Source organism: Lepidothrix coronata, unplaced genomic scaffold (assembly GCF_001604755.1).
Source record: "Lepidothrix coronata isolate B3197 unplaced genomic scaffold, Lepidothrix_coronata-1.0 Scaffold188, whole genome shotgun sequence".
Taxonomy (NCBI): domain Eukaryota; kingdom Metazoa; phylum Chordata; class Aves; order Passeriformes; family Pipridae; genus Lepidothrix; species Lepidothrix coronata.
In genome coordinates, this window is record NW_016690368.1 from 1530990 (window position 1) to 1553824 (window position 22835).

General features: G+C 47.3%; 1 protein-coding gene across 11 annotated transcripts in view; it reads left to right on the forward strand.

Moving 5' to 3' along the window:
- Positions 1-22835, forward strand: part of CAMTA1 (calmodulin binding transcription activator 1) — a 228044-nt gene that overhangs the window by 13453 nt on the left and 191756 nt on the right. For 9 of the 11 annotated variants that reach the window (XM_017831164.1, XM_017831169.1, XM_017831171.1 and 6 more), the window contains one exon: positions 9858-9976. In XM_017831164.1, coding sequence (XP_017686653.1) covers positions 9858-9976 — 119 coding nt within the window. Of the gene's footprint in view, positions 1-1958; positions 2104-9857; positions 9977-19161; positions 19248-22835 lie in introns of those variants that run through there. The other 2 variants (XM_017831165.1, XM_017831174.1) reach the window with 2 other exon arrangements.

Here is a 22835-nt window from a genome sequence, read left to right on the forward strand (position 1 = left end):
GCCCGCCCCCCGCCTGCAGCGCGCGGTGCGGCCGCGGCGGCGCCTGGCTGGGGTTGGAGGTGGGGGGGGGGAGAGGCGGCGGCGGCGGCGGCGCACGTGCCTCGCGGGCGCGCGCCCGTCGGGAGCGGGGCGGCCTCGGCTGCGGCCGCGCCGTACCGGGGCCTCCGCGGCGCGGGCGGGCCGGGGGCGGGCGGAGCGGCGAGCGCGGAGGTGAGCGGGGCGCGAGGCCGGGGGCACCGGCGGGCCTGGCTCGGGCCGAAAGTTGTCGGCGCGGCGGGAGCGGGGCCCGCGCGTCCGCAAGGGGGAAGCTCCGCTCCGCCGCCGCTCCTGCCCCCGGCACGGCGGGAGCGCGGCCGCGGCCCGGGCCGGGCGCGCCGGGGTCGGTAATTCCGCCTGACTGGAGCGAAGTTTGCCCCGGACGGCGCCGGGCGGGGGGGTCGCGGCCGGTACCGCTGTCGGCGCTTCCATGTGACAGGGGCGGGAGGAGCGGGTGGAGAGCCGTTCGCATCCCCGACCTAAACCCGGGCGAACGTGCCGACACCCCAGGGATTGGCCTGGTCGTAGTTAGGCACCGTAAAGAAGGGTGTTTAGTTACTAATATGGATTTTTTTTTCCTTATTCGCCGCAGCAAACGCACGTCTTTACCTTGATGAGCCCTTTTGCGTTCTCTAACGGGAAACCCTTGCTTAGAATACAGGGGTGTCTCTACAACCTTTTGTCTGGATTTTTGCTCAGATTGCTTTGGGAATTTTTTTTTTTGGGTTGTTTCTTGTAACTTGGTGGCATTAGAGCTTCCGTGGGTATGGCCACCTCTCTTGAGTTTTGCCTGCACTGTGTCCAGTGGGGTGAGGGCCAAAGGCTTTGCAAAAATATAATTTTTAAGTAGTAGCACTGATTTTGAGTGTTGTTAGCTTCATATTTTACTATCTTTTTAACGCTCCCAAATCCATTAATTAGATCTTTTCTATGGTCTGGAAAACACCAGTCTTTATTCTTTCCTCATTTGGTTTTAAGTACATGATTAACTGCACTGAAGTAAGGAAATGCCACCTGGTTAACAGGGACGTGAGTGAGGAGAAAGTGAGCATTCACCTGGGCTTCCTGGCTCAGATTGTGACGTTTCAGTTCTCTTGGGGGTGACAGTGTTGTCACCAGAGCACACTCAGGCTCCATTCACTTTTCGGGCTTCCTGTGCCAAGATATGATGGATTTTTCCTACGTAAAGCCCAGATTTTGGTGTGCTCAGCCCTGTGAGGCCGCAGCTCCACGGACCAGGCAGGTCAGTGCTCCCTGACTGGGAAGGTAATTTGTCCTTTCCACTTGTTATTTATTGCAACTTTTGTCAGGTTTGGTGTTGGTGGCTGGTTTCTGGGGGCAGGTTAGATGTGTCCTTGCTGAGGAGATGGGTTTGCTCTGCCGAGTGGGGCTGTGCCGAAACTGCCAGAGAGGCGCCCGCTGTGCCTGGCACTGCTGTCCGGTGTCTCTGCTGGCTGGGCCGGAGCTGCCGCTGCTCCGTGCCCGTGCACAGCACGGCAGCATCACGGAGGTGGGAACAGAGCATTCCTGGCTCTGCCTCAGCAGCTGGGATGTTCTCGTAGTAAGTCACAGAGCAGCTCCCCCGCTGACCTACTTCTGTGGTGGATTTTCAAGGAGATGCGATATAAACCATTCATTCCTTAAACTTAAACTCCACCTGTCAGAAACTTAAGTGGGAATGGTTTTAAAGCATGATTCAAGCAGAGTGTTTCACCAGTCGTGCAGGTGTTGGAGGAGAGAACACCAGTTACTTTGGATTTTTGTTACTTTAATGAGTTAAAAGCCGATGTAAATGGCAGCTCGAGGGCCGGCTGCGGAGCAGCGCTGCTTTCATTGGGAAGCCGCCTGCTCCATCCCCCCAGCGCGGTGCAGCAGCGACAGCCTCGTGAGCAGGAGCACACGGCTCTGAAGACCTGCCCAGCCTTGGAGCTCCGTGCTGAGCTTCGGTCGGGGCTTCTTGTGCCCGGCGAGCAGCAGGGGATCACTGGCGGGAGGTGAGGTTTGGAATGAGGCTGGCGCCGCTGTCCCCTGGCTGCAGAAAAGAGTTCCACGGCTTGGAGAACTCGGGTGAGTTTCCTCTTTTCTGGTTTCCTGGGGCAGGATGAGGCTGGCTCAGTGACCAAGTGGCTCTTGCCATCCTGCAGCAGAGGGTTTGTGGGTTTTGTAGTTCCTGCTACGTTTTGTGTAGCTGAGCTGAGCTGGGAGGACTGACCCTCGGCGGTGCCATCTTGGCAGCTGTGACAGCTCTGAACTTCATCAGGGAGGTGATGGAGGGGGGCCTTTTTAAAAACTTCCTTTTTCTAATTTAAAGTTCAAAATAGAAAGGATGTGCATGGACAACCTTGCTTTTGTTTCTATGTTCTCATGGACAGGTACCTGTAACCGTGAGCTTTGCAGAGAGCAGTGCCTGTGTGTTTGGTGTGTGGCTGGCGCAGGGGCCAGGCACCTTGCCATGTGGTTGTTGCATTTTCTATCTGTTTGGGCAGGGTCATAGGTGGGATAGCAGGAGGTGGTGTTCCTCCCCACAGCTTCTGATGAGCTGAGGGTGCTGGTGGCATGGGCTGACCGAGAGGGCAGGTGGAGCCTCAGATGTTTCTGACTGCGGAGGGATTGTTCAGGGAACAACCTTTTGAAAACAAAACATTCTCGATTTGGTTGTTAAACAGCAAATATTTACTTTCCTCTGCGGAAGTGTGTTGCGTAAGATTTTATTACTTAAACAAGCCTGAGCTTACGGTGTGCTGATGGCTGGGGCTGTGTGCCATGCTCCGTGCTGCTGTCCAGCTTGGCAGGATCAGGCTGTCGCGGAGAGGAGGCAGCACTTGACACTCGGCTCAGTCCACTCCTTGCCCCAGAATCTTTGCTGAATTTTCAGCAGTTGGGATTTTACCAAAATCTCTGTTGTCAGAGATGGAAGCAAACTGCCTCCTAGTGAAGCTTCTAGACCCTCTCTGTGGGCTGTCAGCCAGCAGGACGGGTTCAGGGAGCGGACTCGATTTGCTTTTTCCAAATAGCAGGAACTGCTTGTGTGTGAGGTCAGTTTTCTGAGTACTTTTGGTATTATAACTGTGTTATTCCCGATGTAAGGCATGGGGCTTGTTTAAAGCTCTGGTTTTTTACTTCACTTTCTCATCTCTTCTTTTGTTTTTCAGAAGCACTTTGACTCTAAGGTTCTTTGGTTTATTTGTGTCAGTTTTAAAGCTACATCTGGAGGAAACCTTCCTGGAGATGTCATAACTCAGATTTCATTCTCTGAGTCAGAAAATGATACAGGGAAATGATGATGTACAAGTAAGGTTAAAACAGATGTTTTAAAATTTAGTATTTGAGGACTTGGTGCCACCTTTACATTACTAGTGGTTTTAAATGGCTCTTGTAAAGACCTGCTTACAAAGGTGGATATTGCTGGAGAAAGGGGCAATAGCTATCCTACCTCTGTCCAGACAGCCTTTAGAAAGAAGGAACTGGAATGTGACCTTCCTTTTTTAACGTCCCTCTGTCTCTGCTTCAGTAAGCCACATGTGTCTGGAGGGTAGAAAAAACTCTGACAAACCCAAACCTTTCCAGGGAGTGAAACCAGGCTGGTGGAGTGCTTGTGGAATATGGGGATGGTTAATTGAAATGCAGTGCTTCCAGCAGCTTCCTGCAGCTTTGGTGTTCCCTGGCTTCCACTTCCACACCTTGCTGAGTTTTTGCTTTGTGGTTTTCTCCCCTCATTTGGTGTCTCGTTTTCACCTTCCACAGCTCCCAGCACCCTGGCAGCCCTGCATTGGGTTTGCGCTGTGTTAAACCCCTTGGGTTTGGAAAGGCAGGTTCACCTGCAGGTGCTTGCACCTGTCTTAGCCCCAGTGCTTTGGGGTGCAGCACCCACCCTGTTCCCAGGGCGATGCCGAAGGGGCTCTCTGTGCCAAGGAGCAGTCACTGCACTGAGTGAGCGAGAGCAAACTCTGTTCTCGCTGGGCGTGGAGCACTCACTGTCCTTCTCCAGTTGCACATTTTGGTTCAAGGGGCTGGGTTTTTCCAGCCAGCTCTCCAGCTAGGTTTCCAAACGTAAATTTTTCGCATGTAAAAAGAAAGAGGTGAGAATATCTGTGGCTAGTGGCTGCCAGCGTGTAGGCTCAGAATAAGCAAATTCCCTGCCCTTAACCAATGCTTTGAGACTTCTGGGAAATGTGTTGTTGAGAACGTCTGTAGTATTGGAAACTGAATAAACAGGTGGTTTATTTTTGCTAGACCTAGCTGATAATATCCACCGCTCCTTGGCTTCATTGCCATTGAATTTGATGGTGTAATTTCAGTGAAAACCAAGGTATGAAGGAACTGATGAGAGGTCTCAGCCAAAGGAGTTGTTGGTGATGGTGAGCAATGGTCTGGTTGTTCTGGAGCACTTATCAGATTTAACAGCAACACAATGAAAGTTCACAGGTGTGAACACAAGGAGCTGCAGGGAGATGCTGAAGCAGCTGCACTATTTGAGTGCTCCCAAAGTTAGCTTTTAGGGTAGATACTTGTGTACACCTTCTGAATGTAACTGAATTCTTCTCTCTCAGCTAGCAGGGTGCTTGCAACAGCCTGCCAAGGTGGGAGATGGAAAGAGGGGCTGGTTTTGCTGGTTGGGGAAGGTAGACCCAGAAGTGCTGCACAGTGTGATAAGCATACAGCGTGAGAAATAAACAGCTGGTTGTGTCACCCAGCCCTCAGACAGCGTGTGGGCTTTCGTCAGGGATAATTGGGCTATCAAGCCTTCCCCAAAATGCACCATGTGAAGTTTTGCCTAACTGGTGTTCAGACTGAGTTCAGTTATAAAATGTCAAGAAACTTCTGCTATGTGAAAAGGACAAAGGAACTTGGGAGTAGCCTGTCACTGGTGGGGAGAACTGGGCCACTGATGGATAGCAGTGGTTTTAGCTATATTTTTGTTTCTTATGGTTTTCAAAGTGTTTGTAGAGCTCGTCATAGCAACAAAGTATTTGTCACAAGTATTCCAAGATATTAAAGCTAGATTCAGTACCTTCCTAGAGGAAAACTGTTTTGTTGCTCATCCTTGATACTGCCCCCATTCCCGTGATTCCTTCCTTGTGCTTTTTGTTTTTTCTTGTTCCTCACGTATTCCTCACAGACAGCAGCCACAGCCGTACATGTGCTGGTTTGTGTTGGCCTCTCACTCCTCTTGTACATTTTTTACCTTTGCCTGAACTGTTTACCCTTTCCTTGCATCCTCCCCTCAGCCCTGGGCTGCATCCCGTGCTGGAGGACCGGGAACACCTTTGCTCAGCCAGCACCTGACTGAGTGCTGGCATCCTGTGGAGCCCTGCTGAGACAGCCGAGCTGCAGAGCTGGACCTGGTTATCTTCTCTTAGCACCCTTAATTGATATTTAGAAATCTACTTTTGTTGCCAAGAGATTTACAACTGTAATTGTCCAAATATTGCTAGGAAGCAGACCAAAAGCTGTTGGGTTTGCTTCTGTTGCTGCTTGTTTATGGGTGGAAAATGCCAGGATCGAAGTTGAGCCATGAGAAATAGCGTGGCAGTCCTGCAGATGTTTGGATCTGGGATTTATTCCTTCCAGGTGGAATTTGTTGGTTTTTTCCCTGTTCAGAGGTCAGCAAGTGTCCAGGTGACTCTGGTGGCCCCCACGTAGGGTGTCAGTGCGGGTGCATGTGTTGTGGTGCCACCCGTGTGCTGCAGGGGCACAGCTGCTGCCTCAGCAGTCAGTCGGGGGGGGGTCAGCTGGATGCCAGCCCAGGATGACATTGGGATTTCAGCGGTTTGTTTTGTACTAAAGAGCCCGTTTGTAATGTTTAAACACCTCTTCCCTTTCTTGTGAGGTAGTTAAGAAGATGGCCAACCCTAAGTTATTACTTCATAATAATGGGTTTATAAAACTTGTGTTTGTGAGTTTATAGCTTACTCGTGATATTTATTTCTACTATAGACCTGTCTGTGGATCAGCAGCTGATCAACACCCTTTTGGCCATTTCTGTATTCTCCAATTACATGTTATATTGACAAACTATGGTAGTTAAAGGGGCTGCAGGTCTAAATTCACCTCCTGGATCACCGAAGATTTAAGAACCAGTTAAAGAAAAAAAAAGATGGGGGGAGATGAGGGGGATTGTTTGGAGAGCGGGGGTAGAGCACAGACTCTCTGTGTGATTTGCTGTTGTGCACTTTAAAGTTTTATGGTCCATGGTGCATCCCTTGGGAGGATAAAGTGCAAGAAGCATGAAGAAACCCATAAAGTGACAAAGGGTTTATGTGGTATAATTAATACGGAACTTTCCATGAACTTTGTAATACTTGTACTTTCTTAATTCTACGTGAGTTTCTTGTTTACTAATAAATAAACTTGAAGATTGCTAATGGAACTTAAATTTTGGATTTTCATCCTGAATGATATATAACAGGGCACAGCGTAGGCTGCTATATTTTAGTCTGTAGCTTCTTACTGGGGTTCTCGGCTGTGGCTGTGCCTGCCTTGGGAAACATTTTTGAGCTGTGGCCAGCTCTGCACTAAAAACCCCTGTGTCGATAGAGGTTTACTGGCAAATCCTCCCCATGTCAGTGCAGCTCTGCTTGCACAGGCACTTTTTATTGACACTGGACGGGTTTGCAGACCTCGGTGTTGTGAGTCGCACCCATGGCAAAAATAAACGAGGAGAAAGTTCAAGTACAAATCTGGATTTGCACAGTAAAACCAAATCAGCGCTGTGAGGTTCCAGCTCCAGTTTTTAGCTACTGAGGAAATTTTAGTTGGAGACAAATGGAGGAGTTTGCCTGTGGGTGTGCTGGCCACGCTGCCGGGAGCACGGGGATGCCGAGCAACGTGGGCTCTTGTTCCTCTGCCTTCACCAGGAGCCCCTGTGGTGGTGGGTGAGTGCGTCAGCTGGACTAGGAATGGCAGATTTGATTCAAGCCAAGGGATAGCATGGGGGATTTTTTGCTCCACCTCCCTAGAGATGTGCGTGTTTCATTGGAAGTATCACGGTGTTATTTGTGAGGAACAGGAGCAGGGAAGCGCTGGTTCATTCAGAGGAGTGGGAACTCTTGGTCCGCCAGTATCCACAGTGCCACTGGGAGACCAGTCCTCTTCTCTGCCTGGCTTTCCAGGGACTTTCCTCCCTGTGGGAATACATTCTGAAAGATTCTAGTGGGCAGAGAAGTGAGTGTGAAGGCAAATGTGTGTGCATCATTTGAGGCGATGAGTTTTTCACCCTCATAGCTGGTTGGCTGACTTTGTCCTTTTCCAAGGTCAAACCTAGTTTAGAGGTCACTGAATTTAGGATTCACATCCCATAACATGATTGTTGTGTGTTGTTCTGACTGTGTGGCTCGAGGAGTCCCTAATGAAAAGATTGTTGGATCGAGGCAGGTGGCAGTTGTTGTTTTCCACATTGGGGATTTTTTGGAATGAAGAAATGTCATTGCTAAACACAGAAGAGGGAGGCATCTGTGAGATGTAGTCGCATTACAAGATGATGAGAATGCCCTTCCCTTGCTGTAATAACACAAGGTGGGAGATGCTAACAACAGGAGTTGGAAGGTTTAGCATCAGCAAGTTCTGACAAGTTCTACCAGAACATTTTAAAGGGATCTATTATCCATAGGCGCTTTCTGGATTAATAATACTGATAATTGATGACAATGGAAGAAAGTTAATAAAATGAGCTGAATAATTAGAGGTCTGCCAGCCCTGCAAAATAATGGAATGAATGATAGAGGACTTGACTGATACGGAGGTAAGGGGAAGTAATACAATTAATGTCAATTAAAATGTGTCCATGGAAAATAAGCTGATGAGATGTAACTGGGATGTAGTTTGACTGATAAAAGCAATAATGTGTGCTGTAAAATACTTTGTGCCTTAATGAATTGAATGTAGAGCAATGCAGTGTTTTGAATGAGGAATGGAAATGGTGTAAAATGAAAGCAGGGAGCGTGAAGTGAGTACCAGCTGTGGATCTGGAAATGCAGGTGGGAATGGCTGAGAGCTGCTGGCAGGACTGCCTGGCTCTGGTCTTTGCCCCAGGCAAGTTGTGTCTTTGTGAATAAGCCCAGGTGTCACGACATGGGTGTCCCTGAGGCTTTGAGTGGCTTGGGTGGGGGGAAATAGCAGTGATGACAGTCACATGTGCAGAGCCTGGGCTGGGGAAAGGATGTGGCCAAAAAGCCCTGTAGAGTAACGGTCTGAGATACTCAGTGTCCAGCTAGAAATCCTGGAATGGTGTACAGAGCAGGAATGGAGAGCACCCTCTCGCCCATTTCTTTATCAGTCCAGCAGAGATCGATCCTGCTTGACTGCTCCTTGCCCAGGAAGAAGTTGGGAAGTGGCAGCCCTGTTGATTTAGTCCAACACAGTCGCACAGTAAAGTTCCCAATAACTCAGGGAGTGCGCAGGACTCATAAATTACAGAGCAGCTCACGTTTATCATACACATCGCTGCTTATCTTGTAAACTCATCTGCTGGGCTTGCACGAGCAGTTGATTTAACAGCATGTATATTGTTGAACTTGACACATCCAAGAGTCTAATCAAGCTTTAAGAATACCAGGGATGTCTGGCTGCTGGTGTGAGGTCTCTACAATTCCTAAATCATTTCTAAGAATGCTCGTGGGCCAGGCTCTGTTGGGTTCGCTGCAGGTCACAGGGAATGTCTGTGTCGTACGAAATTGCAGAGGAGTTTTATCATATTGCTGGCATCTGTTTAATGACATAAAATGATTAGATGTGTAAAAGGAAGAAGTTAATATCCCTTTTCTGTACACTTCCAAATGGGAAATGACTATAAATTAATTTTGTAGGGTAAAATGCCAGAGAGTAAGTGTACTGCTTGTGTGCCCAGGATCTGTCATGGGAAGTGAGAGGATGGTGGAAGAAGGCAGAAATGGTGTAGCTGGAGGGAGAACTGGTAAAGCTCTGCATTGTGGCTGGTCTCTCTTACCCTACTGCTCCAATTCCCTTTTCTGTGGGGACTGATTTGGTTGATAAACACGTGCAGCTCATGGATGCTGTGATTCTCTCAGTGGTGTTAGAGGACTGATAGACATCATCAAGGTGCTGCTGCTGGGACTGCTGTGGGCTGGTGTGGGAGTGAAGGGGTTTTTGGACATGATTTTTTGAGGGGAATTGATGCGCCTTCTACATATTCAACAATAAAAAAGAATAGTTTTGTATTCTTCAGTGTTTCTGCTTTTGAGACCCTCAGGTATGGTGAGGTAGGAAGATTTCCAGCCTTCTTTCTCAATTCCATGTTGAGGAACTACATTCACTTTCTGAGCTGTGCATGAAAAGAGGAGTACCTGGGCTTGATTGGGTACTGTGCGTTCTAGTTTTAAATGAACTAATAGACCTTGAGTTGCATTTCTGCTGCAGCTTGACAAAATTATAGCAGGTACTGGGGCTCTGTGCTTATTTACTTGCAAATCCTGTCAAGTGTGAACTTCATTTATGACTTCCCTGGCAGGTTGTGCTGCTGTGGTCACAGCTTCTACAGCGTTTTGTCGCTATTGCTTGTAGAATTTGTCACTGAGGGAAATAATGACCTAAAATAGGCACAGGTAAGCACACACAGGCTCCTTGTGCCCAAATCCATCAAAGCTCTTCTCAAACTTTGCAACCATGAAGAATTAAACTGTATTTATACTTCTGAAATAAAGTTGCAGTTTCATCAGAAAGACATTATTTGTCTTGTTGGCATTGCAGATTGCTGCTCTTGGACAGGGAACTGGTGGGTTTCCAAGCCTTGCCATCGCTCGTATCTCCTGGTGGAAACCACTCGTTCTCCCATGTGTACATCATGTGTCTCCTCTCCTTTCTAGATGATCATGGGAACAGCAATGGCAGTCATGTAAAAATCTTTTTACCGAAGAAGCTGCTTGAATGTCTACCAAAATGTTCAAGTTTACCGAAAGAGAGGCACCGCTGGAACACTAACGAGGTAGTTAAATCTCTTACTTACACTTAAATGTACCAGCTTACTTAATGCTTATGGATTCTTTTGTGAGAGCATGCCATGTGAGCTCCAGGATACGAATTCCTTGGCTCTGGAACCTGTTCTATAAGTAATAAAGTCCTAGTACATGCTGCAAGTGAGGTTTAAGCTAGACTTGAAGGCAAACGTGGACTACTAGTACAGTAGGAGCCTATTGCTCATGTGTGTGTGACTTGTCTCGGAGTCAAATCTTGTATCATCTTAATGACCCGTTTCAAAATGGTTTAAAATCAGATAGGTGTGTTTGTACCGTGCTGAACAAAGTGTTACCTTCCTGTGCATGAAGACTTCTGAACAAAAAAGCGGTGTATGTTCTTTTCTGCCACACAGGGGCCAGGGAAATAACCAGCTTTCCTGTGTCTGAGGAATCTTGTTAAGAACAAGACACACAGAACTTGGCATTTTATACCGAAATCCAGTTACCCTGAGCGTGCTCATTCACAGGTCTCCTGTTAATGCATCATGGTTGGGGTAATTTAAATGAAACAGAAGTATTTGAAATTTGGGTATCTGTGGGCCAAGGTGAATTTAAAGAATTACCCAGATAGCTCTATGATCCTTAGGCTTTATTCCTGCTGGGCAGCAAGGCTGGATGTCCCATGGCAATGTGCACAGTGTAGTTTTAGTTTTCAGCAGCTTTGTCTTACTGTAGCTTTGCCTTATTTGTAGGAATCACTTAATAATAGAGGCAATCCACTTGGAGAAATGACTGTAAAACTCCAGTTAATTCTGCTTGTTGAGAGCTGGCTGGTCCTGTCCCTGTGATCCCCCATTTGTAACATCTAAACTTGTTAACAGAACCTGTGCTCACGAGTTTAACACCTGCAAGTGGCAGCTGAGCACAGGATCAAACACAGCTCACTCGTGTGTATGTTTGCTGAGCGTAGAATCAATCACGGAGAAGTTCCTGTGTGTATTTTTCAAAATTGGAGTCCTAAACCCCCTTCCTTCTGCTGTCTGGAAGTTACAGTCAGGTATCTATTTTTAATATACCAAGTACTGCGAGAGAATGAATCAGCTTTGGGGGAGTTGCTGGCCTTGGCTTTTGTGTAGATGTTTTTGGTTTGGGTCATTTGCATTGAAATGTAAATTGTAGAAAACGAGGGTTGTGGTTCATTCTGCGATAGAGTTCATACTAACAGGGGCAGGGTATCGAGCAGTGGCAATTCCAGTGGCTCTGACAGATGATGTTTGGTCAAGGACAGTTGGGAAAACAAGGTCTTCATAGGTTTGTGACACAATGATGCTCTTCCTTGTACTGGAAACAGCTGCTTGGGTTTTAGTCACGTTCTCTAGTAGTGCTGCTGTCCCAGGGCAGAGCCTTGGGTGCACTCCTGCATGCACGGCTTTGGGCAGGGTTGGTGTGTGGAGCTTCCCTGGGCACAGGGCATGGCAAAGTTCATCATACAGCTGAAAACTGTTATTATTCATGGGCAGGACAGGGTGCAAACAGGAAAGCTCTGCTCGGTGTGGTATGTTAGGCTGGGAGCTGAATTTGGGAGCGTGGTCTTCCTGATAAGAGACATGTTAGTGTTCCGGGGAGTGCCGAGTGAGCGGCTCTGCCGGGGCTCGCCCGAATGCTGCTGGGGTGGGATTGTCTCATGCTGTAACTCTGGAAGGATTATTTGCTGATAGTCACAGGTCATCAACTGGGACATTAAAAGCCAGACCCAGCGTGCTTCTGTCATTCTGAATGCCAGGTTTGTCACTCTCCTTTGTATCCTCTCCTCCCAAATCTGTTACTGTGGCTGCCACTCCACAAGGAGGTGGAGGCCAGGTCTGTCCTGGGTTATGGCTGGTGCTGACACTGCCAGCCTGTGTGGTGTGGCCGGTGCAGTTTCCCTACTGAATTGTTTAAATGGGATAGCTTTTCTTGTGGTCAGAGAATTTTGGCCTCATTAGTTCAGAGGGAAAAAAAAAAAAAAGGCAGAATCTTATGCCTAGGTGAAGTCTTGGAAATTTGTGTTAATTATGGGGAAGGAAGGATCTGAGCTTCCAGATTTTATTGCTTCCCCACCCCCCATCTGAAAGCTTAATTCTGTTCGCTGTTATAAAGCTTGAATTTTTCTTAGGGTATAATTGAATAATAACATTGGACTACATTGCCAAGGCATTCCTAAGGGGATACATTTTTTTCACCTGATACACAGGTGTTCTGCCTGTGCTGGTGAAGGCACAAGTTATAAAGTAGAGAAGAAAAAGATGTATTTTATACATGGTGCTTCAGAATCTTTGCACTAATTTTGGAATACCTGGTTCTGTGTGAGGTGTCTCCCTGACAGGGAGGTTTAGTAAAAGATGGAAAGTAAATGAAATGCTTAAATAACTTACACACCTGAACATGTGTGTGACAATGCTGTCCTCCCTTAAACTCTGTGTGTTTCGGCAGTCGCGGGTGTCTGTGGGCTGTGAAGTGCGAGCGCAGCGGGGGGGTGGGGGGTGTGGGGTGTGGTGTGATATGCATCCTGAGGGAAGGTGGGGGCCAAACCCCCAACCCTGCCATGACCCGGCTCCTTTCCAAAATCCTTAAGCGTTGCTTTTTGGGCCCCTTTGCATGGGGATGCTTCAGGGAAGCTCAGACACAGCTGTTGCCTGCCTCTGTGTGCCTGAACGGAGCACACGCGTGTTCAGCCGCTGGGGAGGTGGGGTGGGCACGTGCTGTCACTGGGCCTGGGCTCCATCAGCCCCGTGGTGCTGCCGGCACAGAGGTCAGAGAGCAGATGGGGTTTGATCGTTCCTCTGCCGGGGCATCACCATGGGAACACTGCAAATAACTTTTTCTGAGCACTTTCATCTGCAGCTTGAGGATAATGGTCAGATGTTGCTCTGGATTGGATAGCTGAGATGCAGAAACTGTATCCTCTGAGAGCTGGGTTGTGGTTGATTTTACAGGTAGTAAAATCACGTGCTGAGCAGCAAGAGAAATGGAGCACTTAAAAATGCTTCAAACATGTTATCGAGGTGTTTGCTTTCCATCAGAGCATGCATTTGGAACTGAAATGTTTGATGGAAATACATTTACATACCAAGATGTCATCTTGTCTTAAATCAAGTTTATAGCAGTTTTGTATTTTCTACTGAAGGAAGTGTTCCTTCTAATTCATTTTTTTTTACCAGAGATAGAAAATCATAAGTTTAGCCAAGCAATTAATTACAGATTTAAATTTTAGAGATGCCTGTGAATGTGTGTTGTGCTTATTTTTCTGGCTCTGGGAGAGGACAGAGAGAGGGTTTCATACAGTTTCTTACGTTAGGATAAGTCAGTTAATTGCTAGAAAGTTTGGCAGTGCTCTGTGCATGTGAGGGAGTTCCTCGCTCTCGGGGTTCAGTTGTCATTCACTGTGAACCACTTCAGGGTTTGTGTAATGCAGATCCAGTTTGGTGTCAGTGCACGGATGGAGCAAAGGCTTCCCGCTCAGTGTGCTGGCAGTGCACCTCGAGCGGGGATTTCAGGGGCTGGGTCTCTGCTTCCTTCCATGGGCAGTGGGGCCGCTCCCAAAGCACTGAGCCAGTGGCCTCTGGCGCCCCAGCTGAGCTCCTGTGTCCCCTGATGGAGGTGGTAAAGATGTCTTGGCTGCCTCATTACCCACTAGTGGCTTCGGGCAGCAAGATACATTGTCCGCAGGAGATGCATCCTGCTGCTTTCTGTCCAGGGACCAGGTTGTCTGGGACGAGAGAGCTTCCAGGGGCACTGGGGCTCAAGGATGTTGGAGTAACCTTGTCTCTGCACAGTGCTTGGCAGGCACCGGATTGCGGCTCTGAGCAGAGATGCCGTTCGTTAACAGTTGGCAGACGCAGTCATTAATCATCCTTGTAAACACTTAATGACATGGTGGGAGAAAGAAGAAAAAGTTAAACATTGGAAATGTAAAATGCTACCTCAGGCTTTGGTTCCAACAGTATTCTCTATTTGCGTTCTCTGCTGGGAGAGGATTTCCCATGGTAGAATTTCCATGGTAGAAAAAGCAGTAGTAATTGCTTCATGAGCTTGGGCTTGTCTGGAGGGGCACGACAGAACTGCCCTGCTCTCCGCAATCAGCCAGCATCCACGGTTTGCAGATTCCAGGCTCAGGTATTGCTTGGGAGAGTATGCAAATAATGCAATTATGAAACTCTGTATTTTGAGCATATTTAGCATAGAAAGAAATTCTTTGCCTCTGCTGCCCTGGGGCCCGAATCGCGTGTTCACTGACATCTCGATGTGCTCTGGCGTTCTCGCTTTGCTCGCACGACACTGACATTCTCCTCTTCGCTTGACAGAGAGTTATTTGCCATCTTTTTTCTAAAGCACAGAGAAGATCTTGAAGGTTTGGAGAATTGCCTGAGGGACGTGAGGGACCCAGACTGAATGAGGAGCGAGTCTGGAGCCTTTGGGCTGGCTGTGATGCTCCCAGACGCTGGCAGGGAGGCAGGAAAGCGATAGGTCCCTGCCGCCTGCCACTCCAGCTCTCCTTGGGCCTGGCACTGAGCACCGGTCAGCCAGGCAGCGCACGGCTCCTGTCGGCCCTGCCCTGGTACAGACCTGGCAGCATGGCTACTGCCACTGCTTCTTTTTTTTTCTTTTAATGCTTTTAAGTGCCTTTTAGAATTGACTCTTACAAAAAACCTCCGTGTTTTAAGGCTGCCCAGGATGGCACTGTGTATTGTAACCCTGCACTACATGTCCCAGTTCATTCCTAATTCTCCAAAGTAGCTGAATATGTTACAAATTTGTGGGGTTGAGCAAATATATGGGACCAATTTGTGTCACCCCCACAGTCGGAGCATGGAAGGGGTGCCTGTCCAGGTCATGGCGTCCCCTCCGCGATGTGCCATCAAGATGGCAAAACTCCCTGGAAAAGGAGTAGCACTCAGTGTGGTTCCCTGGGGACTGTGAAGTCCAGAGTATTTTTTTAATCTTTTCCATCAAGCTCACGTTAATTCGGGTGTGTTAAGCTGAAGCGCAGGGTTCCCGAAGCTGAAGGCTGGCCACTGTTGCGAGAGCCCTGCACCTGCGGAGAGCCCACAGGGCTGGGACATCCCCACGGTCTCTGTCAGCTCTGGGGTATCTCAAGAGCAATAAGAATATTGAATTTTGACTAATTGCCTGCTGCCCATGTGATCACAGAGTATAAAATATTCTGAATGGTAATGGCAAATGCTGTTATTAGAAGTGCTGTTGGTTTTGTTCTGCCTGATGATCCACGGCTGAAGGAGCAGTGGGGAAGTGGTTGCAGACTGGCTGGGGTGCGCTTCCCCATAGCAGCTCCTCCTGCCCCTGCTACTCTGGCACCTGGGGTTGCACCAGCTCACCTGGGGACTGAGGCATGTTAATGCAAGGGGTTGGGAATGGCAGGCGATGCCCTCTTGGGGGCAAAGCGTTTGCCAAGTGCTCAAGCAGCCAGAGCATCTGTAAAATCCAGAACATCGGTGTCAGTTTGCATCCTTCACTTCAGTGGTGGTGGTCTGCGAACCCCTTACCTGGGAGAGGCCTGTCCCACCTGGGTTTGTCCACCAGTGAGCGGGGTATCCATGCTGCCAGCCAGTGGTACCGTGCTTCCAGAGCCTGTCCCTCCTCTGGGCCACCAGCAGGAATGTGAGGAATGCCACTTCCTTTAAAGAAGAAAGCTCTGCAAGTGAAGTCAAAGGGAAGTAGAGTTTGCAGCGTGAGAAAAGCAGAGCAGTAGCGAAGTGTTCATACACCTGACTGGGGTTGTCTGGCACGTGGGGGCGGCTCCTCCCGCTGTGCCTGTGCTTGGGGTTTGAGGCTGATCCTGAATGAGGCAGAAAAAATGAAGAAGCACTTCATCGTGGGTTTATTTTGTGAAATTAATGAAATTATGTGCTTTGTTTAATGTGCAAAGCAGGAACATGCTGCTGGCATTGCTTTTGCAGTTCCTGAGTTGTGTGCTGTGAGCAGGCTGGGGACTGAGCAGAATCGGAAGGTTACCTGCTGGTCCTGGCAACTTGGAACAGAAGCAGGAATACCTGCCATGCTGTTCATGCTCAAATACAGAGGGATTCCTTATCTTCCTTTTCGGGAAAACCTTTTTTCCCCTTCTGTTTGGTTCATGTGGGCACTGCTGAAAAATGGCTGATTTGGCAGTTCAGGGCAGTTACTGTGTCAGTACTGGAAACAGAGTGGCTCGTGTAAAGCGCAGCCAACAGATCAAATGGAGGGTCGGGGATAATGCACTGCCCTCCTCATTTGTTTTTGTTTTCTAAGTGAACTCGATTGAATTAATTAACTTTTTTACACTTAATGGTAGCCTAAAGAAAAAAAATTGCTTCATCATTAGTTTTAGCATATTATACACAAAATATAAAATGGTCGTGGTATTTAACCACCTGATTGTTTGCCATTAGTAACCTGTCAAAGTACTGCTGAGTATTTTTGAAACTCTCTAGAGATTAGTTTGGAGTGGAATTGGTCTGGTGGAATTGTTTTTTTTTTGCTATGGGACACCTCTAGGTCCTCCACTAAGAGTGAGTTGTGTAAATGACCATAGTTCAGCAGCTGTAGAGCAGCTCGGAATCCTTTGTCTGTCTTATGCTTAACACAATTAAAAAAAAAAAGGGTATTGTAGATTGGTCTGGGAATGTGGGAAAATAAGGTGGAATATTATTTCCTCCAGTTGCTGGTGTGCTTTTCCTAACCTGTGTCATCTGTTGCAGCTCATCCTTGTTAATCGTGTATGGTTACCCTGAAGTGTAGTATCAGAAGAGAAAGTGGAATCCGGTGTGTGGGGAATAAAAAGTTGGAGTTATTAATTACAGCACCCTTCTTGAAACAGGAGGGAGTCATCAGAGTGCATTAATTCAGTTAGTATTTACCTTTTTATCTACAGGAACACCAGTAGTAGTGGTAGGTACCTCTGCATCATGTGTCTGGGTTTCTGGCTTGCCCAGCGCTAAAATACTCACTGATGTTACACAAGTTATACTTTGTACCTCATTTTACAAGGAAAATGTTACAACAAAGTCAATTTACAAAGTCAATCTCAGTCTCTCTGCCAGGGCCTGGCATGTACACACACAAAGGAATTGGTTCACTTGGCAAATGAATGGGAACTGAGGAGATTATATTTTGTAAGTGATTGAAATCCTGTCATCTTGATCTCAGGTTTGCTGCTTCCGAGGGTGGCTGTTGCATTTGGAAGAGAAAAATCAGGGAATCAGGTGAAAAATCAAAACTAGATATGAAGGAAAAATTAGTGCCAATCAAAGCGAAGGTTTTCTGCAGGGGCAGTGCCTAAGAAAAAGAGGGAAACCAGTCTGTTTCCTGCCAAAGCAGTGATCATTGCAGGGAACAGCGTCCCGAGGAGAGTGGGAGGGGATGGAATTACTGCGGTGGGGGGAAAGAAAAACCAAGGCTTTGTGGATGTGGTGTGAGTGCTCTGCTGTTGACAGACCACAGGAGCTGTTTGGCAGCACACAGCCTTGGGGCAAGCCAGCCACTGGGGAGCCCTGGAGAGCTGCACCTCCTGGGAGGCCGTTGTAGTTCCAGGGGTAAAATGTTCCTAGAGTTACCTAAAACTCATCTTTGTGTTACCTGAGAACTAGTGAGGGAGCCCCACAATGTTGGTGTGCCCCACGGGAACATCCGTGTTGCACACCTGTGAGATTCCTGAGCTCTCAGTCTTCCTGATCACACCACTCATGTTGGTGCCTTCAGACTTAATTAGCTGCTGAGTCACTGCAAGTCTGTGTCTGTGCTATTGAGTGAAGTCCCTGGGTTCCCAAACTGCTTTCCTTCACAGCGAGGTCATCTGGAACACCTGCAGTGTGAGTCGTGGTGAGAGGAGCCAGCCCAAAAAAACGGTGAGAGAACAGTGGAAGCGTGGACTGAACTGGTTTGGTTCACAGAAATTGGAATTGAGAAATGTTGAAAATAATGGCAGGAACCGAGCTTTAACTCCAGCATGTGGCAGTAGCTTTAGCAGGAGGTTTTGTTAGACACTGCTGCTGAGGGGGAATATGGACCTTTCTGTGTTCTGCAGTGTGTTCCTCACTGTGACATGTGTGAAGCAGGAGTGATGTGGAAGGATGAGATGTGTTTTCTGGAAAAACATCCAGGCAGACTAGATCCTTGCACTGTATGTCAGTGTTACATATGGTGGTTCTCTGACACTGGGGGCTTCTTTGCCTTACAAAGACAGAGGTTTGTGTGGCGATTTTGTTTCTTGGCTTCAAGCATCGGGCTGGTTTGGTCCAGATAAAAGACTCCCAAAAGTTAATGCCTTGCCAGGCAGGGGGAGGGATGCTGGATTGAAGAGGGATGCAATGCCCTTGGTGGTTGTCTTTCTCCAAAAGTTATCTGATGTAAATATTACGTTCTCTGCATAAATTTATTATAGATAATTGACTGCATCTTGCTTGGAAATGGGTACCAAAGGTTGTTTTATAGCTTCTGTGTAATTGAAATTCCAGGAGGAGAGGCCTTTGTCTTAGAAACCACATTTGAATTACTTTTTTATTGTAGCGTTAAAGCAATACATTACAATGCGAGGGGTTCAGTGTGCACGCGTGTCACTAATTACCAGATTTCCACAATCACAGTGAATAAAGGAAACTCTTGGAAAAACGTGTCAAGCTTTCCCTGAGAAGCGATGATCTGCCAGTTGCATTGACAGCCCGTGTGTTCTGACCTCAGCAGAGCCTCCCTGGCACAGCTCAGTGCCCGTGTGGGACCTGCAGCCAACACAGCTCGGGCTGTGCTGCCTCCTACCCTCGGCACTGACCAGTTTGGGCAGCAGGAAACCAGCACCCCAGTGTGGAAGTGGGGAAATTGTAGAAGCCTGTCTGCAGGGAGGTTAATAATAACAAGCCACAGTGGCTGGGAACAGGAGTCATCTGGTGCTGCCAGGGTCAGTGGCCGCAGGAAGGGTCAGTGGCCACAGGAGGGTCAGTGGCCGCAGGAAGGGTCAGTGGCCACAGGAGGGTCAGTGGCCCCAGGAAGGGTCAGTGGCCACAGGAGGGTCAATGGCCCCAGGAAGGGTCAGTGGCCACAGGAGGGTTGGTGGCCACAGGAAGGGTCAGTGGCCCCAGGAGGGTTGGTGGCTGCTGGCGCAGGCCTGGGTGTGGAGTGTGGGAGCTTTGATGTGCTTCCATAGAAGGTTCTAGTTTTACTCACTGAAGCTCCTTTGTTTTACAGAGATCTTGATGCAGACGCCCTTTTGGATTTCTTTTTAATAGTGTGTGACCCTTCATCTTTGATCCCTTGACCTGCATTACTTTGGTAACCATTTCATTTTTTTAATTTCATTTCATTTTTAATTTTGGTGTGTAAGCTGTAACATTTCATCATTTTAAACTGTAGTGTTCTTTGACCTCCCCAAATGTCTTTTTTTTTTTTTCTATGAGGATGGGTAATGTTGGCTTTTCTTGAATAAACTTTGTTTCAGTTGTTAATAAACTGTGCAATTTGTGTTGGTTTTTGCTTCTTTTAAGTTCAACAGTATGTATGTTGCCTGTATAATACTTTACTATTTTTGGTCTGTGTTCTCCCAGTATGTAGTCTAATTTATTTTGATATTTATGTACATCTTCGCTTTTCATTTGCATTTTTTCTACAGTTCTTTTGTTCAGTAAAACCCATGGCCCATCCATGTCCCCTTCAGTCACATTTTGATAGCCTAAAGTAACCATGCGAGTATTTCAGATACTCTTATGAATAAGAACTATTCTTTGCTGTTGAAATTTTGTTCCCTATCCTGAAGATAACTTTTCCTAAGCATCAGCTCCAAACTGATAGCTGTTTTAATAAAAGATTAGGCTTTAGACCAAAATGAAAATCTCAATTGAAACTCAATTTGCATTTATTTTTCCATTATCTTTGGAGCCCAAAGGGAAGTTATCAATGCCTGGAGCTGTGCTTTAGGCACGGCTGTGCTTAGGGAAGCAGCATGGTGTGTACGTGGGATGGCAAAGCCCCCAAAGCTTAGTAGCTGATTCTTTCCATTTTCCTATTGAAAGGGAACCAGTGGATAAGACAGATTTTGGCCAGATTCTGGTTTTGTCTGGTAAATGATCATGTGAAATCCATGGAGCACGGCCCACTGAAGTACAGATTACTTTTTAAGTGTCTCATTATTTTATTCTCTAACATTTAATGCTGCAGTTTTACTTGCACACAAATGAAGCTTCTAAATGAACACTGAAGTGGATTTAGGTCTTCTCAGAGCCTTGTTGATGCTTATAAATATATCATTCATTAGAACTACAGATTAAAATTGCAGCGAGCTGTTTACATAGTCCCAGTGGGCTCTGCCAGTGCCTGGCCTTGGGAGGAGCCTGAAGCCCACCCGAACACCCAGCAAGCTCTGCTTCCCTGTCTGGGGGTCCTGCTGACCCCCAGGGTGGAGACTGAGCTGCCTCCTTCCCTGTGAGTCCTCTGAAAGGCCCGGGGGATCAGCCCCAAGTTCTGTGTGAGCAGCAGGGATTCACCGTCATCACCAGAGCATGGTTCAGGAAGCAGCTGGTTTGGATTGGCCTCCCTGCTTGAGAAAGGTATTTCCTGCACTGATCTCTGTGCTTAACCACAAGATCCCTGTTTTTAAACTGCCTTTGTGTGGCAGAATTGCCTGTTAAAATAACATGGCAGGTCCAAATTCACAGAATTCTCTGCCCGGCACCTCCATATTGGTGTGTGAGTTTCTCTGACCCCATGGCTACAAGCTGTGCTGGACCATCACAGCCTACATCAGTGCTTGAAGCATTCAGGTGGTTTCTTGCTTTCCCCTCCTGTTCCAAATTTTAGCTATAATAGTTTTTGGAGACCTGGAGTCATCAGTTCTGATACACAGACTGCTGCTCCTCATCGAGTGAGTCTGGGATAGCTGGAATTTGGCTTTGGCTCTGGGTTTAATGCTGCCTGTCAGCCTGATAAGAAGGATCCTCTAGAAATCATCTTGAGCTATTTCTCCAGTCTCCAGAAAAGGGTTTTTAAAACTCAGTGGAAAAAATACTTATTTTGCTCAAGAAAGCTCCTTGAAGACTGTTTTTCTCCTCCTTGTAACACATCTTTTATGTTGGCAGCAGTTAGATGTGAATGCCTTGACTTTCCAGGGAAGCAATTTTTAAAAAACCTTTATTTAGACGTCTGGAAACTGAAGGGAATCTCCCTCCCTGTGCAGAGGGCTGGCTGGCTGTTGCCTCCTGCTAGAACAAATAGCAGGGAAAAAGAAGAGATGGAATAAAAATGTTTGTTGGGAATTGGAGTCAATAATATAAAAACAGATTAGCTTAAAATATGGTTAGAATGTCTTATTTCTTTTTTGTCATTTCATGTTTTGTCATGTCCATCCTGCCTCCTTTCATAAGGTAAGCGCTCTGAGCCGTGGAACTAGCTGGGTGTAGCTCCCAAGGTGGTGGGGTGACAGAGTGGTGCATGCTTTGTTGTGATCTTTCCACGTATTGTGTTAGATACAGATGTTTATCCACAGAAACGGGTGTAATAACATGGGTTATGCCTGTTCAGCTGTTGCATGGGCTTCCAGGATGCTTGGGAAGGGAGGAGTTAGGAATTGTCCTCAGTTTCTTGTATAAAAACCAGTAAATACTAGCGAGAAAAGCTGCTTTGTTGAGCTAGCAATAGCATTGCCCCAGCGTAAAATCCATCCCCAGGTTTCTGCTGCAGTGCTGCTGGATACAGCAGGAACAGCAACAGCTGACCCTGGGATGGCAAGAAATGATGGAACTTCATTCACTTTACTGAGCTTGTTTTTTACAGAGCAGGAACTAAAATACATGTTTTCTCCAAACACTTAATCAAAGAACTACACAAATGCTGCAAGATGTTTGTAAAGCAAAACATTTGTCTATTTAAATATTGAGAGAATACTCTATTGAGAGATTTGCTCCTGCCTATGAGGTTTTTCTGTTACTCAAAGCCAGAATGTTGATAACGTCCACTCCTGAAACAAGTCTTAATTTTGAAATCTGTGCAGTATCTTCTGCTGCTGGAGGCTTTTACATGCTAACCTTAACCAAATGCTGAAGGGTTGAATTGAAATCCCTGGCACATGTGCAAGATTTAGAGTGTTGCATGTCTTGCAGTTCAGGTAATGCAGCTGGGGTTGGATTAACGTAATCTGCTTTATTCAACCTGAGAGACACCTGTGTGTACTGCTCTTTTAATAAAACATACTCAGACAGCAGCAAATTGCTCACTTCGGCCTGGACTACTTTCAAAAATCAGATTTATCAGTCAGCATATGCACACTGTATTTTCTATTAATACTGAAGCTCATCCAGAGGTGCAGGATGAAGGTACAGGACAGGTCTATACCCCCTGCCCAAGCCTATATCTGGAAAAACACAGATTTCTGTGTAGTACCTTACTGTACACAGTAAACTAAGCAAGTGGCAACAGACCTTACTCATGTTTCATGGCTGGTGGCTTCTAGGCACAGATCCTGCTGCTCTAGTGTGAAGGGGAAGGGAATTCCCCCTTTCCAGCAGAGCCCGAGTGCTGCTCTGGCCTTGCAGCAGGGCACATGCCCTGGCAGCAACTCTGTGGGGAGGTTCTCCCCAGGCTGGGGGTGAATTTCTCAGGCTTGTCACCCTGCTTGCTGCTCTGGGTGTGCATTGGTTTGCTAAGTCCTTAAATTTAATTATTGCTCCTGCTTTAATCTCTAACTTCTCAAAGTGCGTTAAGGTCTCTGATGGCTGACAGGGTGAGCCGGTGCTGCTGGGCAGCCGGCCCTGACCTGCTCCTGTGCTTCTGCTTTTCCTCTGCTTCAGAAGTAGAACTGTAGCACTTGACACCCCACATTGGCTTTGTGTCTGCTAGAGCAGGGTCCTTTGCCTGTCCCTCGCTCGTAGC